This window comes from Daktulosphaira vitifoliae, unplaced genomic scaffold, assembly GCF_025091365.1.
Source record: "Daktulosphaira vitifoliae isolate Bord-2020 unplaced genomic scaffold, ASM2509136v1 Scaffold_1, whole genome shotgun sequence".
NCBI classification, from domain to species: domain Eukaryota; kingdom Metazoa; phylum Arthropoda; class Insecta; order Hemiptera; family Phylloxeridae; genus Daktulosphaira; species Daktulosphaira vitifoliae.
The window spans coordinates 13,343,040-13,361,111 of record NW_026099572.1 but is presented as its reverse complement, the minus strand read 5'-3'; the positions used below and the strand labels follow the sequence as shown (position 1 = coordinate 13,361,111).

Here is an 18,072-nt window from a genome sequence, read left to right as displayed (position 1 = left end):
TCTAATTAAAAACCCGAGTTTAAAATTAATATATTATTTATACATAAAAACACTAATCCCCAATATTAAGCGTCTAACCATACAATATCAAATAGAAAAACCATCATACTAATATAGAGATCAAAATTTTAAACAATAAAAATAATCAGTCAGAAAATAATTTTTTAAATATTAACACTAATAAAAACAAATTATATTTAATAAGTAAATAAAACTATTTGATTATAAAACCAACCGATGCTCAATAAAGCACTTGAATGATAATATAAGTACTATGAAGACAATTAAAATTTTTTTTTAGAAATAATTGATCTTAGAGTATTATTTAAATTTAAATATGTTCACAAAGAAACAATTAAACATAAGCCTAAACAAAAGAGAAAATATTTAATAAGATATGAAATTGAAAAAAAATTATTTAAAAAAAATTTCCTAGTCATGAATTAAAAAAAAAAAAGAATTATCTAGCTAACAAACTTTCAGATTCTTTAGAATCTATATCTAAATTAGAACAATAGTCTGAAGTAGAAGATAAAGGCCTATTTTGTTGGTCATTTGTAATTTTATTTGGTAATTTAGTTATGTCAAAAAAAACAGTTATGTCATCAAGTTCATCTGAATGAATAGTATTCTTTTTTGCAGGTGGTGAACTTTTGTCATTTTTTAGTTCAGAGCCAAACTTTTTAAACTTAAAGTCAGATTTGGGAGTTGTGTCAGTAAATAAAACTTTTCTAACATCTGCTACTGATTTTTGTTTTGTAGTAACGACATCTTTGGTTATTGATGAGTTTTTGGGAGATACAGCTTTCAATTTTAAAACCGTATTTTTATGTTTCATCACTAAATCTCGCATTGCTTCACTAGTGCGTGTTTTAAGACCAATACCAGTTTGTTCTAACCATTGTTTAGAACAAACTTTGAACAATTGTTGAAGGAATGGGCGGAACTGTTTGTGATGACTATCTATACCACAGGATTTTAAAACTTCAGACACAGCCCATAGTAATTTCTGAAAATTATACACAATACTTAATAATTATAATTTATTTTTTTTCAATAATATCACTACAGTTATATACTAAACCTGTTTATGAACATGACTTAAAACCTTTGGTTCTAATCTCTCAACTGAAATATTTGTTTTATTAGTTGATTCTGATAAATTCACGAAATTTAAGGTTCTTTGGCATTTTTTAACTGGTTCTGTTCTTATTAATTTAGAGTTTTTATTATCACATTCTTCTTCAAATAATTGAGTACTTTGGGGTGCAGCACTATACCTAATAAAAATTAATATGTATTCTTAAGTTATAAAAAACAAGAATTGATTGATAAAACATTAATTTTTTATGTGAATGTCTGAAACCTTTCATGGGTTGTTGTATTCTAAATAATCATCATTTGAATTATAAATTTTCATTATTATTTGTTTTTTTTTTTGGTTGAGAGAAATTTTATATCCAATAAAATGAAAAATAATATGATACAAATTATAGAAGTGTATTTTAAGTAAAAATAATAATTTTAATGATTAATAATTTAAAAATCTATAATTGTGTTCATATTTTTATCAAAATATTAACCCTAAATATTATATTAGTTACATAGAATATATACATATATATATGTAAAAAACAAAATTATTTATTTAATAACTAGGTCTGATGATCAATACAGTCCACATGAATTTTTATCATATAATTATAAATTTTTCCCAGACATCATAAACTAAAATATACTGAAAAAAATCTAAGAGATAACACAAATGTTATAAAAAAAAATGATTATTGTATGTGTTAAAAAAAATGAAAAACAAATTACAATAACTAACATAGGCTTTTTACCCGGTTCTAATATGACCTCTAAAAAATATCTAACTAGTATAATTGTAGACACACATTTAAGGATGTTAAAAATAATCAAATTGCATATTTATAAACATTGTTACATTGTGTTTTAGATTAACCAAATCTTTAAGATTTATTTAAAAAATTAATTTTTTAGTAAAACAGCTTCATAAGGCATTTTTATGAATTTTGCTTTATAGTTATAATACATGAGTTTTTCTAAATGAAACAAAATAATATTTATTAACTTTAAACTCAAATTAAATTTAGAAATATTTATTTTTTAAATAAAATGCTATAACTACTTATTCATGATTTTTAAATTTGTGGGGCAATTGTAAACATTCAAAAAAAAATTAAACTTTAAAGTTTTTTTATAAAAAAAATTCTTAAATTTATATGCTTTATCTTCAAAATTCATATTATAATAGAATTAAATTTCCATTAAATTATAATTACTTCACATAACCCTATTTAATAATTTAAATAGAAGATTTTTCAAAAATAATGAAAAAAAAAGAGACACATAAAAAAATGTAGTCATATAATAAATATCTACAGATTTATTTAGAAAACAAAAGATTTTAAACATAGTAATGCATATTTTTAATTTCAATAGAAATTTAATGAATATAATACAGAAATTATAAAAAATTACCTTTTTACTGGTGTTGTATTTGATGTATCACTGCATATAGATAAAGCACTAGGAGGTCGTGGGGAATCTATATCTGAACTTTGACTATAACACATTCGTTTTCTGGAATGAAAATAAGTCTCAGGACTTTGGAACAATGCTCTTTTGTGACCAGATGTTTTTACACTACTATTTTTGTTTTCAAGATAACTTTTTTCAAGTGGTTTAACAATATTGTCTCTTTTCAATTTTCTATGAAAATTTGTTTAATTTAATTATAAGTTTATAAAATACTGTAGTATACCTTACCCTGGCACAAGAATTCTACGTTTATTTTCAACAAGAGCTAATTTTGCTTTAGCTTCAGCCAATATTTGTGGTTTTGATATAGGTTTTCTACGTAATATTGATTTTTGATCAGGCAATTTAGCTGGTAATCTGGTTAAACCACGCTCCCTCTTCGGTTGTGGAGTTTTACCTGTATTCATTAGTGATTTAGTCTCATTAGAAACATACCTCTCTTGATATTTAGTTTCCAATAATGCCATTTCTGCAGATTTATTATCAACATTGTAGCTGTAAAACATTCAAAGATTTAACACTTACTTAAATTATAAAATTGTATATACTTACTAAACATCAAAACACTGAACATTCACAACTTGTGGCCATTGCCAGCTTTTTGCTCTATCAAAGTTTTTCAATTCTTTTGTTCTATTTTTTTTAGAAGGTGATTTTGAATTTTGATATTGGTACCATCTAGTAAGTATATCATCTACACTTAGCCGACAAGTAGTCACTGTTGGTGGTGGTGGTAAAACATTTGATAAATCATTTTTCAATTTTGATATTATTCTATCTCTGTTATGAAATAGCAATGACTGATATTCATCTTCATAACTGACTGAACTTGTTAGTGTTACCACACATTCATTTGAATCTACAAAAATAACATACTTAAAATAAATAAATTATATAATTTTTAACTTAAAGAAAAAATATTTTATTTAACATAAAAAATTGTTTTATAGAATTATAAACATTATAAATATATATATATATATATATTATAATTATTTGTTGAAATAAAATGTATCATGAACAAAATACTATTTTTAAAAAAATACCTATTAAAAACAAGATTCTTCTATATTTATATAAATAGGTAAAATAATAGTTGATATTATATTAATTTAAATTTATATTGATTGATCAGTAGCATAATATTTATACATAGAAAAACCTATATAAATCATAAATTTGAATAAAGAGATTATTGTTAAAGAATTAAAAAGTTAACAGCTTAGGTGAATAACTATTAATCAAAATTTTAGATGACTTTAACACACATAATTTAAGAATAACAGGCCATGTCATCATATTATGTAATTTAAAGTACAGCAGCAGTCAAAATTGCTTAGGTAAAATAATTTCCAAATTGTTTATTTATTTTAAAATTGTTTGTCATTTGGATAAACTATAAACATTTAAAATAATACGAATGAAAAAAACTTCAAATAGATCCAATAATAATATAATTGATTCAACAACTTAATTGTGTTTTTTTTTCCTAATACTTTAAATGACAAAAGTAATTATCCATTGAAAATTACTAAGTTTATACTTAAAACATTACCAAATAATTCTTCGTCCGAAAATAATGATTCATCGGCCATACTAAAAATTTCCCGTTAAGCATTCGTCACCTTAGATTATTATGGGACATTGTTTTATTAATACAAAACTTCTAATAGTCAAAATTTAAAAACTGTATAAACCTTTTATTATTTATAACTACACCGTCACATCATCAAAATACTAATTTTCAACGTTTTTTGCAACTTTTATTTGTATTGAAATAAATTCTTGAAGTTGTAGACGAAAAAATTCGATAAACTCAAAAGAGTCTTCTAACTGACTTTACTGAGTGTTACTATGTTCATCTCTTTAAATCTATTGATAATGGTTTATGATAAAAAATTATAAACATTATACACCATCATCTTATTGTTTACATAATACAAATCTAAGATAAAAATTTCTATCTTATGTAAAATATCCAAAATAGACCTTCACATTTTGCTGGTAAGTTATTTAATACGTTATTTTTCTAATTTTGTTGAAAATGTCTGAAAACATGTTAAACATCGAGGACATGGAAGTTGTTCTTGATGACAACTTGGGATTGGATGATTCTTCTTCTGTAATCATAGCAGAAAATAATCCAGATGAAGACATTATATTAGATGATGATATATTTGATAGTTTATTGGTACAAGAAAATGAAACAGCTACTATTGAAACAAAGATCGTAGTACCTTCTGATTCTACTGATGCTGAAGAATTAGCTGTTGTTTACAATTTAGAAGGAAACACTATTCAACACTATGAAGTTAGTCAAGAAAAATCTGAGAGTAAGCCTTCTACTAGTATAAAAAGAAAATTAAGTTGTAGTGGTGATGAATCTGCTGTAGAATTACCTAGATCTAGACAGATGGGGAAAATACCAATAGCTTTACGAGGTTTGATAGGACAAGCCAAGATGATGATGATTCAAAAAAACTGTTCTATGGCAATTCAAATATGTATAAATATATTAAAAGAATGTCCCAATGCTTCAGAACCATTTTTTACATTGTCAGATATTTATGAACAAATGGGTGATATGAAGAAAAGTTTAGAAACTGCTGTTATTGGAAGTAGTTTAAGTTCTGTTACATCCGAGGATTGGGTATTGTTAGGAGAAAATTGTGAAGCAAATAACATGTTATCACTCACTGATTTTTGTCTAACTAAAGCAATTCAAAAAGATAAAAGAAATCTAGATTTACATATTAAAAGAGCCTCGATATTAGAAAAATTAGGTACTGCCAAAACTATTTTAAATGAATATGACCGCCTACTTCGTAAATTAAGACCTGATCAAAAAGATTCAATTTTAGCTCTATCAAAGTTATTGATTGATAGTTTTGTAAAAGAAAACAAATATGATCGTGCATCAAATATTATGATCTATTTATTTAAAAAATTTCCTGATGATATTAATCCTAAAGATTTTTCTCTCTGCTTAGATTATCTAATAAAACTCAAGAATTATAAAAAATGTTTTGAATTATTAGTTGAATATTATGGTTTTGAGTTTGTTGCTGATTTACATGAAGGTACATCTATTATTACTGAAGTTGTTGAATGTGTAGTTCCACCTACAATGCCTGTATTAGTTCGTGTAAAATTAATAGAAACTCTTATTCACCTTAAAGCACACTCGAAACTATCAAACATTTATCAACCTTTATTAGATTTACCAATGGCAAGTCAATATCATATGGATATTGCTAATGCTTTGTTTGATGATGACCAACATGGCCATGCAATATTATTTTATGAAAAATTATTAAAATGTAATAATGGTCAATTTGATGAAACTGTTATAAAAATTAAGTATTCAGATTGCTTAAAAACCCTAGGTCATTTGGAAAAAGCAGTAGATAATTACAATAAATTACTAGAAAGTAATCCTAAACATTTAAAAGTAAAGTTTGACTTGTATATGTCATTAAAACAGCTTAATAAAATAGGAAAAAGTTTTGAAGTTTTACAAAATGGTATTTTTGATAGTTATGAATGCCGACTTTTGTATGAATATGCTATTATTTTATTTGATAATGACCAAAAGTTTGATGATTGTTTAAGAGCAACCAAACTTATGTTATCTCGTCACTGTGTACCAATAAATTCACTTGGAGAAGTAAAAACTATGATGGCAATTCAAAAAGGAGAATATCGTCATGATGCCCTACTAATTATGAAAAAAGTTGCTGAAAATTTTTGTCCTGAAACTATTTTAACTATTAATCCATTACCTTCAGCTCAAGATGAATGGAATTTGTTAATAAAAATTTGTGAAAAATGTACTGAAAAAAACAATAATTATGAACCTTTAAAAATGTTGCTTTCAGCTATTAATTCAACAATATTTTTACCTTTTAATAATCAAATTATTTTAAATTCTATCAAGTATGCTTATAAAGTACGTGCTTATAAATTAGGTTTTATGTTAGCTAGGCGTCTTTTAATGAAACATCCACAAGCACCACAATTAGCTAATATTTACAATTTTTTCTTCAATTTATGTACAGTAAAAAAGCAAGCAAAGTTTATATTTCGTTTAGCTGCTAAGTATCCTGATAATATTGCATTAAATATTCTTGACACTAATGTATTTAATGACTCATATAACCATCAATTAGTTGTATCCAGGTATACTGAGCTATTAAGTAAATTTGAAGATAAAAGTACTTTATATTTTATGTTAGGAGTTCTTGTACTTAGACTTTGTACATTTAAAGTAGGCACAGAAAGACATAGCTTAATACTTCAAGGTATTGGATTTTTAATGAATTATAAAGACCATAGAGGTGAAGAACATGAACAAGAATGTTATTATAATATTGCAAGAGCATATCATGAAGTTGGTATGGTTTCAAAAGCTATTCATTACTATAAAAAAGTTCTGGAATTAGAACCATTTCAAGAAGATCATTGTCTAAAGGCAGCTGCTGCTTATAATTTATACTTAATATACAAAAGTTCAGAAAATTATGATGTAGCATTAATGTATTTAAGTTATAATCAAGTGTGATATTATTTTTATTTTAACTGCATTAAGCCCATGTAGAGATATATTTAATATACAAGATTATGGGCATTATTATGCTCATAATGTTTTTAAGTTAATAAGAAACATTTGTTATTAGTTTTCTACTTTTTTCATTAAAAATTGTTGATATAATCTTTTTATTATTGTGTGCTATATAATGTTTTACCACTGTCTTATTTTACCTACATCAGTTTTATGTTATAATAAACTCCTAATTATTTTTATGCTAGTTATTTGTTGTGAACAATAATAATGGAAAATAACTCAACTGGTAAAATATCATTTAAATTATTTTGTCGGGCATGTGAAGATATAAGCAATGCTGCATTAAGTGAAAGAAAAGTTGCTATTCTTCAAAAGTTCATGGGCATGTATAGAGGTACCATAGAACAAAGTTCTGATATTAAAATTGTGAGTCTAAGTGACATTTATTCACTTATTTATTATCAAATTTGTTTTCAATATTTATATACTCAATCATATTATTAAAATATTTTGCATTATTTAACCTTATTTTTACTAAATATTATAGGAAGAAACATTTTATCCAATATTAAGATGTTTACTTCCAGATTTGGATAAAGAAAGAGGATCTTACAGCATTAAAGAATTAATGTTAGGAAAAATTTATGTAAATATACTAAGATTAGCAAAAGACAGCCAAGATGCTCAAAAACTTATTAATTTTAGGTTTGAATTATCTTCAAATGTAGTAATAGATTGATTTATGTAAAAAAATTGTATTCATTGGTGGATTTTAATTTTTGTAATTAGGCATCACAAAATATCGGAAACATCTGTAGGGGATTTTGGTGATATTGTTTATCAAGCAGTATACAGTAGACTTGAAGATAAAGATATAATGACTGTTGATGAAATAAATTCACATTTAGATAACCTAATATTAAAACATGTCAATCATGAACCCAGTAATTTCTTTGATTAATTCTAGTATACAAATAAACAGATTTTACTTATACCTCTAATGGCTTCTGATTCACTTAACGTTTCTTACATTCTTAGACTACTTTCTGAGCATTTGTTGAATATAGTCTTTTTAGAAAAATTTAATTATTAACATTTTATTTTATGACTGAATAATTTAAAAGTGAATAAGAAGTTAAATTTATATCAGTCTGATCTGATTCATTCTTTATAATTTTTATTTAAAAGCGTATTTTTATTTTATTAGAGCAAGTAGAAAATATTTTACAAATGATGCTATTAAAAATGAATGCTCTCCAACAAAAATGGTTGGTCAGATTACTCTTAAAAAACATGTGTTTAGGTATAACACAAACAAAAATATTAAATATATACCATCAAGATGCTAATGAATTGTATAATGTCAGCAACAGTCTAGTTAAAGTAATAATAGAATCAAACATTTTTAAATTGTGATATTAATTTTTTTTTTTTTTATTAAAGATATGTGCTATGTTAAATAATCCAGCAAACAAACTCCATGAAATTGCAATTAAATTGTTTGATCCATTTACACCTATGTTGAGCCAAAGATGTAATATTACAGATTTAGATAAGACCATAAAAGTAAAAAATGATTTATTTTATGTGGATACTAAGTTAAAAGGTGAAAGGTTACAATTACATTGGGATGGAAAATTATTTAAATATTTTAGCAGGTAGTTTATTGATAAATAAATATATAACAATATAGTATAATTTTATATATTTATATTTCAGACGGGGTAATGAATACACAGATACTTATGATAGTACCTCTAGTATGGGAATATTAAGTCCTGCATTAGCAAAATGCTTTCATTCCTCTGTTAAAAACTGTATTTTAGATGGAAACATTATGTGTTACAACACCAAATTAAAATCTTATACTACTAAAGGTAATATTTTGTCTTAATATATTATTACTATGACTATATTAGTCATAATAATAAAAAGTAAAAACACAAAAAATTTCAAATTCTTTACCCCTTTAATAAATTATAGTGCAAGGTTCATTTAACTCAATGACAATCTCCTGAATTTTAATTGAAGCACCATAACTGGGCTTCCTCTCTGTCACAACTGCTTATTCAGTCTCTTGTGACCCTAACTTAATTTCTTCTTCTTTGACACTCCAATCAATCATTGGAATCTCTTTAATTAACATTCACTATTCCCACTCTAACAATGACAGAAAGAAGTTTTAGAACTTATAAGAAGTTCACTTACCAGAATTCACAACCTTTCTTTTCTCCTCTTTAACATAAAATGTTTTTTTTGCCTACCTTCCTGAAACATAGCTTCTTATAAATAAGTTCATATCTCATTCACAATTCTATATTAGTCATTCCGATCATATTGATGGTTTAAGCATTGCCTTCCATCATACTATTCAAATTATTTTCATATCCATTGATCCTACTTAAACAAACTCAACCCTTGAATCCTCCATCAATCTAATTGGTATGGAGGCGTTTACCAATTTATCCAATCTCATTTTCATTTGATCTGTCTATATTCCTTCTTCTTTTAATAGTATTTTATTTAGTGTCTCATAATTCTCTAATAGATGGTGACTTTAACGGTTAACATCCTTTCTGGGAATTACCAATCTTCAATCAACGTGGTTATATTATATATGAATTTCCCATATTCCATACAAGGGTTTCTTACCCTTGTTAATTGCCTTTGCCAAACGGATTCTAACATTGATCTTACCATTTCTTTACCTCTTTTTGTTGGTATTTATTATAGTGTGACCATGATTGCATATATGGCAGTGATCAATTTTCTATTATTATCTCCCTAACAAATTCCTCTCTCCTCTCATCACCTCTCAACACACTGTTAACAGACCTAATTATTCAAAAGCAGATTAGCCATTTTTACTAAACTATATATATATTTTCATCTATAGTTTCTCCATCACCTTACCCATTGACGATTATAATTGGATTGTTTCTACTATTATTATAGTTGCTAAAATGTCTCTTTCCTTAATATAGAAAATTAACAAGTCACTTCCCTCTTCTACGATATGGTGGTCCCCCTTGTATTAACACTGTGAACAAGTGTACTAAAGCATTTAAAAATATAAATCCTCTAGTTTATTAAGTGTTTTTACAGTGTACCAAAGGGTATGTACCTCTTCTCAGATAGCAATTATGTCCTGTCGCTCCTTTACTCCTCTCAAAATCCGTCACATATTCGTCATGGCATACCACAGGACAATTACTTCAATCCTCTCCTGTTCAAAATTTACTCAAGCAATTTGTTTTATTTTACTGAGTTTCTAGTTACGCCGGTAAATAAAGTTGTGGCTCGTCTAGCTACTTCTAACAAGCCTTTTATTTACTCCTTTGAGCTGTAATGTTCTCGCTTCTGATTTTCATCGCCACATTCAACAGACTATCCTCGAAGCTTGTCAGGACAGTTGATAAAAATAAAAACTGAAAATTTGTATCATTAAATAACTCACATTAAACTCCTTTACCATGGGTACTTGATCTTGATTTATGCAGAAACATTATACACAAATATTTAAGATTTAGATTAAATCATAATCTACTCTCTTATCATGCGTTTCCTCTCTTTAATTCCGTCCTCTACATAAACGCAGTTACATACGACTTTTCTCATCTTTTTTAGCTTCGATGCGAAGCTGAGAAGGTATTGGTTTTACTAAGATGTGTTTTTTTTTTTTGTGTCTGTTACCATTATTTCTTAGCTCTCACCGAACCGATTTCTTTCAATGATACGTCAAAAGATCACAAATCGTATCTAGTCGAAGACTTTACCCTCAAAAATTGAAAAAATTTGCCTCGTTCCCCGTAAATGGGAAAAAAAAATTACAAAAAAATTAAAAATTTAAAAATCGCTAATTTTCAAAATTTTGTCAATTTTTTTTACTAAAAACTGCCGTAACTTTTTCAAAAATGAACATATCAATATAATTCTTTTTTTTATAGATGCTTGATGTCTTTACCTATCATTTGGTATATTTTTTTTGTAAATTTGACCTTTTTCTGCCCACAGGAGGGGATTTAAAATGACAACTATTTCACAAAAAATTAACTTTTGAAAATGTTCCTGAAGGTCTGACCTTTTATATATATCTTAAATTAAAGCTAATGTAATATACTTTAATTTGAAAAAAAAAATTTGACCTCTGGACTTGTCTTCACGGCGAAAATGGCTACTGAATGCTATTTTCGTGTGAAAATTCTCGATTTTATTATTTATATTATATTTAACTTTATAATGCTATAACTTATTGAAAAGTTTATGGATCCACACAATTTTTTTATGAGAAATAATATTTTTTAATAAACCCTTTTTCATTCGACATACTTTATCTTAATCGAGATATTAATAAGGAACCAGCAGATCAAGTAGCTTTTGGAATAAAACACCAATTTTTTTAAAATTAAACATTATCTAAAGATTTGCATCGAAGCGTTTATTTTTGATAGTGATTTTAATCCTTGTCAGATATCATTATACTTGATCCAACTATCCCATGTCACCACTGTGCCGCGACCCCCCTGTGCTGGGTTTTTTTTATTGCTCCGTCCTAAGTTATATTAGAATTTCTCTATTTAACTTGTTCGCCTCTCACGATATTCTTCATCCTTCATCAGTTAAGTTCATACTTATTTTTCATTCTGATGATATTATCATTTCCGCCATATCCTTTACAAAGACCTGTGGCATTTTTATTTAAGTGATTTAATATGTATTTATCTGTTATGTATTATTTTATGATTTGTAAATGTCTGTTTAATTGAATGATTAATAGTTGATTATATGTAGTCATTATACATTAAAACATTGTATAATATATAGAATGATTCTTTTATAAATTACTCACAAAATTGCAATAATTTTTATATAATTTTTTTTTTATATTTTATTAAATTTTTATGTCGATCCCTTATAATTCTTAAGTATATCAGCTTTATTTATTTAAATAGCAAGTAATGAATAACAGTTAAATAGTTTATTATTAAGAATTATTTTACTAAAGAAATCACTTCTTCTTCTTCTTTTTCCTCGCCTTAATCCTAACTACTTGGGGTTGGCCACCCTTATCCTAAACTTCCACTTGACACGATCACTCACATCATCTACGCTCACATCAGCAATCCTCATATCGCATTCTATTACATCCTTCAATTACTAAAGAAATCACTAATTATTAAAATTGAATTACATGATTTTGACAATACATTGTTAAGATTTTGTTATTTTTAATTAAGATAAAATTAATTTTTCTAGTAATGAACAGTGATGTAAAAATGTTACGAATTGGAAACACGCATCAGCCATGTTTTTATGTATTTGATGTTGTCTATTTAAATGATAAAGTTTTGACTAATGAAACACTTGAAAAAAGATTGGAAATTCTTAGTACTATTATAATACCTTTAGAGGGTATTTGTATGTTCGCTACACATCATGTAGCAAAAAAGTTAGTCGTGGATAGTCTAGTTTATCTATATTAATTATTTAAATAATATAATTTATTATTGCTTTTATTTACTTAATTAGAAACGAACTAATAAACTATTTAAACCAAGCAATTGATAACCGTGATAAAGGAATAGTAGTTAAAGATCCACTATCTATTTATAAACCCGGTACAAGAACCTCCGGATGGTATAAAATTAAACCTGAAGTAAGAATATTATTTAAACCAATTTTAAAATACTTTTTAATAATAACAATTATTTGTGTTATAAAATATTATTCTGCTTTTTCAGTATATTAAAGGGACAATGGTTGAATTAGATCTTTTAATAATAGGAGGTTTTTACGGTAAAGGTCGACAACGAAACAGTATCAGTCATTTTCTATTAGGCCTAATGGAAAAAGGTAATAATAAAATTATTAGGCAAATAGAATTTTTGTAAAAAAAATTGAATGATTTAAAATTATGTGAACTATCTCCTAAAATTATAATTTTAACTTATACTTAATACTTACAAATCTTCCAATTATTAAAAAATGTTGATACATAAATAATAACCACATTAATAAACATAACAGGTGATAATTTTATAAAATTTTATTCTATTGGACGAGTGGGTTCAGGGTGTTCAGATGAAGAGTTAGTCGAATTATCAAATTTATTAGATCCACATTGGAAACAATTAAAACCTGGAGAATTGATTCCTAATATTGATTGGAATAAAGAAAAACCAGATTTGTGGATAGACCCTAAATCATCTGTTCTATTACAAGTACATTTTAATCACTTTCATATTATGTACAAAAATAGATTCGAGCTTAAATATTTTGTCTATTAGATTAAAGCTACTGAAATAGTTAGTAATAGTGTATTTAAAAGTGGAACAATGTTAAGATTTCCAAGAATTCAACAAGTTAGATATGATAAACCTTGGAATAATTGTATGACTGTTAAAGAATTTGAAGAAATATTAAAGGTTTGCATTTTACTTTATTTTTAAAAGTACTGATTTCTATAATTTAATCCAAAAATAGCAAGCTGATGGTAAGTTATGCAATGAGCATAAAGGTGATTCTCAGACAAAAATTCGAAAAGCTCAAGAAAGTCCTAAATTAAATAAAAAACTTCGAGTTACTGATGTACGTAGTGTTATAAAGTCATCAGATATACTTGAAGGTAAAGAATTTTGTGTCATGTCTGATAGTGAAACTTTATCTAAAAGCGAAATAGAAAGAAAAATACATGAATATGGGGGAGTTACTATACCAAATCCAAGTAAATTTAAATATATTTTAATTTTTTTCCATATTAATTTTTTTCTTTATCATAGGTAATAATACTTTTTGTGTACTTACCAATGGTACTAATATTCGTATTAATGCAATTAAAATGAAAGGGGAACATAGCATAGTTAATATTAAGTGGATACTTTTATGTTTCAATGAAAATGAATTTATAAATTGGACACCAGAAGATGTTTTAGCACTTTCAAAGGAGCATAAAGTATTAATGGATGAAAAATTTGATAATTATGGTGATAGCTACTTTGAAAATGATACAGTTGATAGTTTGCGTATGGCGATGAATCGTGTAGAATTAAATGTAAGGCCTCATTAAATAAATCGTAGAGCCATTAATTTATTAAATTAGTACATACTATTTTAGGATGTTAATATGACTGAAGAAAGCTTCATTAAATTCCAGAGGGATCTCTTTAGTGAAATTACGTGTTTTAAAACATTTGGAAAATGTTTTGTATATTTTGACAATTTAGATCTGGTAAGTAATTAATTTTTGAAACTGTAATACATTATTTTAATAAAACACTTGAATAATTAATAGGACAACTTACCTACTCGAAATTTTCATTTAAATTCAGTATTAGAAATGATTATTTTTAAGTTTAATGGTGGAACAGTATGTCCTAAAATAAATAATGAGACTACACATGTTGTAGTACATTCAAGGTTTGTATTCTGAATTTATGAAGTACACATTTAAGTTTAAGGTAATAATTCAATTATTATTTTTAGTAATCAAAATAGTAAAAAAACATTAGAAAATATCAATTCTAAACGACAAATACCGTTTGAAATAGTAGATGAAAATTGGATAAAAAGTCAGATAAAGTGGTAGTAACTATAAATTTATGTAAAAAAGTACAACTAATTTTTATAATACCTATATTGTTTATATATTTTTATAAACCAATGTTTGTAAAACTCTATTAACTTTACTACATGTATATATATATATATATATATATAATTTTAAACTAAATGTATGATTGTTTATTCAAACTATCTAAAATGACAAAATGTTCTTATAATATAAAATAAATAAATAATCTACAGTATACTTGCTACTTTGCTTCAGTCTTTTAATGAAACAAAGCAGCCTTAAATAAATACATAATTTTACCGCTAAAATATTAATTATTAATATTTACACAATTTTTATTTATAAAGTCCATAACAGAAAAAACAAAATAAGTTAGCACTTTGTTAGTAATAAATAATAATCATGCCTTGAGAGTTGGCATTTCTATAATAATTAAGACAGTAGTCGTATAATATGTTCAAAGAAACAATAAGGATGAATATTTATCAATACGTATAAAAAGTTTATAAATCCTATATTTATATAATAAGATAAGGGGAAAATGGGAAGAGCCTGAGAAAGTCAAAAGTTTTATTAGTTTTATTCTGAGATCTAATGTTTGAAATTTCAAAAAAAAAAAATCAATATTTTTGCATTTGGTGGAAATGATTTATGATTACATTCTGGGTTTCATTCTACTTGCACGTATGAACTTCGGCATTTCGTACACACGTTTTGCACTGAACATAACAACACCAGTGGAATTTGCATTCGCATCTTTCCTTCGTTACTTGCCGTTGTGTATTGTAGCCTCTTCCACAGCATAATAGACTACAACCGTCCATTCCGTGTGAAGTTCGATTACATTCACGGCCTTGTGTACCTGAAATATAACACATTAATGTTTCAGTTAAGTTTAAATAGATACATAATTATTCATATTGTATTTATTGAGATCACATAAATTTTTATGCACGATCAATTATTCTAATTTCCTCATTCTGACATTTAACTTTAAGTGAAAAATATACTTTGGAAAGAATTTGGTCAGATTATCATTTTGAGCGTACCACGTATTGACGATCTTATGAGGATAGAGACAAATCTAAAGATAAAGAAACACCTTTATAGGTGTCAATTTTGGATTGAAAAAACAACACCCTCCAAATAGTTATTTTTTATAGACAAATACTGGATGATTTCATGACCATGTTTTCCGCAATAACAAAATAATAACACTTTATTAAACAATATTGTTACAAGTTATTACTGAAAATGATAACCTACAAATACATTTATGATATGTTATTTGCTATCACTATCGCATACACAAAGACAATTTTTAAAAATTAATATTTTTCATTTAATCATAACTCATTGGTAATTTTTACCAAAAATTTGGGTGTTCTAGATAAATTTTTTCGAAATTTTCTTGAAGGACATGCTTTAAAAGTTCTGTTTAAGGTAGAGAGACTGAGTTCGTTTCAATCCACCGGGAGATTTAATGAATCTCTCGTATCTTTTCCCAAATTTAAGCCCAATTTACATGCATATCACATATTTTGATCATTAAACGTTTACAATATTTTCTAAAAATAAATTCAAAATATTCACAACATTCAATGTTTTCAGGGACATCAATGAAATAACAAGTAATTTTGTGAAAATATGATGACAAATATTGCTTCCCTAATACATTTAAATTTTTTATTGATTTAACTGTCTAAGATGAACAGCAGTAACACAGCATATGCACAACTAGGAGAGCAAAATAAATAATATATTGTAACTTTTATTTTGAAAATTATTTTGTTTGGTTTATTTAATCCAAGTTAGAAAAATAAATAGTTTCGCAGCACTTACCTATGGAACCGGCGGTGATATTTCTAATACAATAGTTGGGGGAATCATCGATGTAGACTAAATCACTAGCAGTCGGCAAACTAAATCTCGGATCCCTTATTTGCAAACGTCCTCGTCTGGTGGCCCTCACTTCGATAGCACCTTCGTACTTCTCTTTCAAGTAATCCCCTGAAATTATTATTGTCAAATGTAGTCAGATAAAGTAAACGAAAAGTTTTGAGAGAGATAAAAGTCCAAACTGTTTACAAGAAAATTTATTGTAATTTTATTTTTCTATGTCGGTCTAAGTTGAATTATACATAGTAGTTGGAGGTCTTGTACATAATAGTTTAGGATGTTATATTATAATGGGCTAGCCGCCGAATCGCCATGAAGTCCATAAAAACCATATAAAGGTGTTAAAACACATCTCGTGCGGCCCATAAAAACCTCCGGAGCATACACGTCAGACGTGTTATATTGTTATTACCACGACGAAAATACAATACCTATAAAATACTATCGTTTTAGGGTTCTCGGTAGGAGAAAACAGTAACCAGTCGACGATGAGGAATACGAGTAGACAACAAAGTCATTAAGTCTCCAGTCATAATTAACGTCTTTCTTCTTAATCATTTTTCCTACTAAGTATAGTATTCCGACTCCTGCTTATTACCTGCTGATGGTGTTGGTAAAATCTCAACGATGAATTAATTTGTATTGTTTTTAATTTAACCGCTGATTATAAAAATTTTTATGTTTCTTCTAATGTAATCTAACTGTAGTACTTTTAGGTATCATTTTTGGAGCATAAAGTATGATTAGGTATTTCAACGATCACAATTTCAAATCAGATTAGATCGTTCGTTGTACGGACGGACAATCGAAATTCCTTAGTGTATGTGAATCAGACGCAAGTTGATAAATTGTTATTAGAAAATCTATGGTGATGATGTTAGTATAAACGTCACGAACACCCACGTCGCATGTTTGCCGTTCGAACAGCTGACTTTGGACGTAAACACTATCATCTTGGAATGACTTAATAAAAACAAAAAAATAATGTATTTCATTGACTTTAACCGGACAGAAATAACAAAATTAAATCGACGAAAATAAAATATACATACACATAAGTATCGAGCTCATTAATATTATACAACTTTGTTGAATTTAATAGTCATTTCGCACGACTGCTACAAAGTGGTGGATAATCTTGCTAATGGATATATAACTGCTTGTAAACTTTTATAAATTTTAGACTTGTTTGAAAAAAACTTGTAACTTCAAACCAAACAATGGTTATGAACAAAAAAGATAGTATTGACATTATGAAGGTATAAGATGATAACCAGAGGGAAATATGTCAAAAATGATTTTTCATTATGACTAGAAAATTATGAAACTGTAACATTTCTTAATATTAAAAGTTTCATTAATGTAAAAAATAACAATTACTTAAGCATATCACAAGCTTTAAAAATTCCATAAATAGTTTTATTTGTAAATTGAGTTATAAAAAGTATAGATAGTGAAATTTTAAACAGTCTTC

The 18,072-nt window shown here is 26.4% G+C and overlaps 4 protein-coding genes across 4 annotated transcripts in view; 2 read left to right on the top strand and 2 right to left on the bottom strand.

Annotated features, from left to right (window-relative positions):
* Positions 1–272: 272 nt before the first annotated feature.
* On the bottom strand, positions 273–4,307 carry LOC126896411 (uncharacterized). Its single transcript, XM_050669166.1, has 6 exons — positions 4,121–4,307; positions 3,118–3,424; positions 2,794–3,060; positions 2,506–2,736; positions 1,085–1,280; positions 273–1,009 (listed from the first exon to the last, which is right to left on the bottom strand). Exons 1-6 carry the CDS (start codon positions 4,158–4,160, stop codon positions 461–463), a joined length of 1,590 nt encoding a protein of 529 aa, XP_050525123.1. The 5' UTR covers positions 4,161–4,307; the 3' UTR covers positions 273–460.
* A 143-nt stretch (positions 4,308–4,450) lies between these two features.
* On the top strand, positions 4,451–14,758 carry LOC126896409 (DNA ligase 4). Its single transcript, XM_050669164.1, has 17 exons — positions 4,451–4,569; positions 7,375–7,555; positions 7,677–7,834; positions 7,919–8,073; positions 8,337–8,512; positions 8,573–8,787; positions 8,849–9,006; positions 12,386–12,578; positions 12,659–12,785; positions 12,871–12,982; positions 13,157–13,350; positions 13,417–13,554; positions 13,613–13,853; positions 13,909–14,180; positions 14,244–14,357; positions 14,421–14,545; positions 14,612–14,758. Exons 2-17 carry the CDS (start codon positions 7,397–7,399, stop codon positions 14,712–14,714), a joined length of 2,640 nt encoding a protein of 879 aa, XP_050525121.1. The 5' UTR covers positions 4,451–4,569; positions 7,375–7,396; the 3' UTR covers positions 14,715–14,758.
* LOC126896410 (general transcription factor 3C polypeptide 3) lies at positions 4,558–7,358 on the top strand. Its single transcript, XM_050669165.1, has one exon. The coding sequence runs from the start codon at positions 4,610–4,612 to the stop codon at positions 7,124–7,126; it is 2,517 nt and encodes an 838-aa protein (XP_050525122.1). The 5' UTR covers positions 4,558–4,609; the 3' UTR covers positions 7,127–7,358.
* A 430-nt stretch (positions 14,759–15,188) lies between the features above and the next one.
* Positions 15,189–18,072, bottom strand: part of LOC126896412 (protein Wnt-5b-like) — a 33,002-nt gene continuing 30,118 nt past the window's right edge. Inside the window, exons 6-7 of the mRNA XM_050669167.1 lie at positions 16,542–16,709; positions 15,189–15,561 (exon numbers count right to left, since the gene is read on the bottom strand). Of these exons, the coding sequence (XP_050525124.1) occupies positions 15,374–15,561; positions 16,542–16,709 (356 nt within the window). The 3' untranslated portion in view covers positions 15,189–15,373. The remainder of the gene's footprint in view (positions 15,562–16,541; positions 16,710–18,072) is intronic.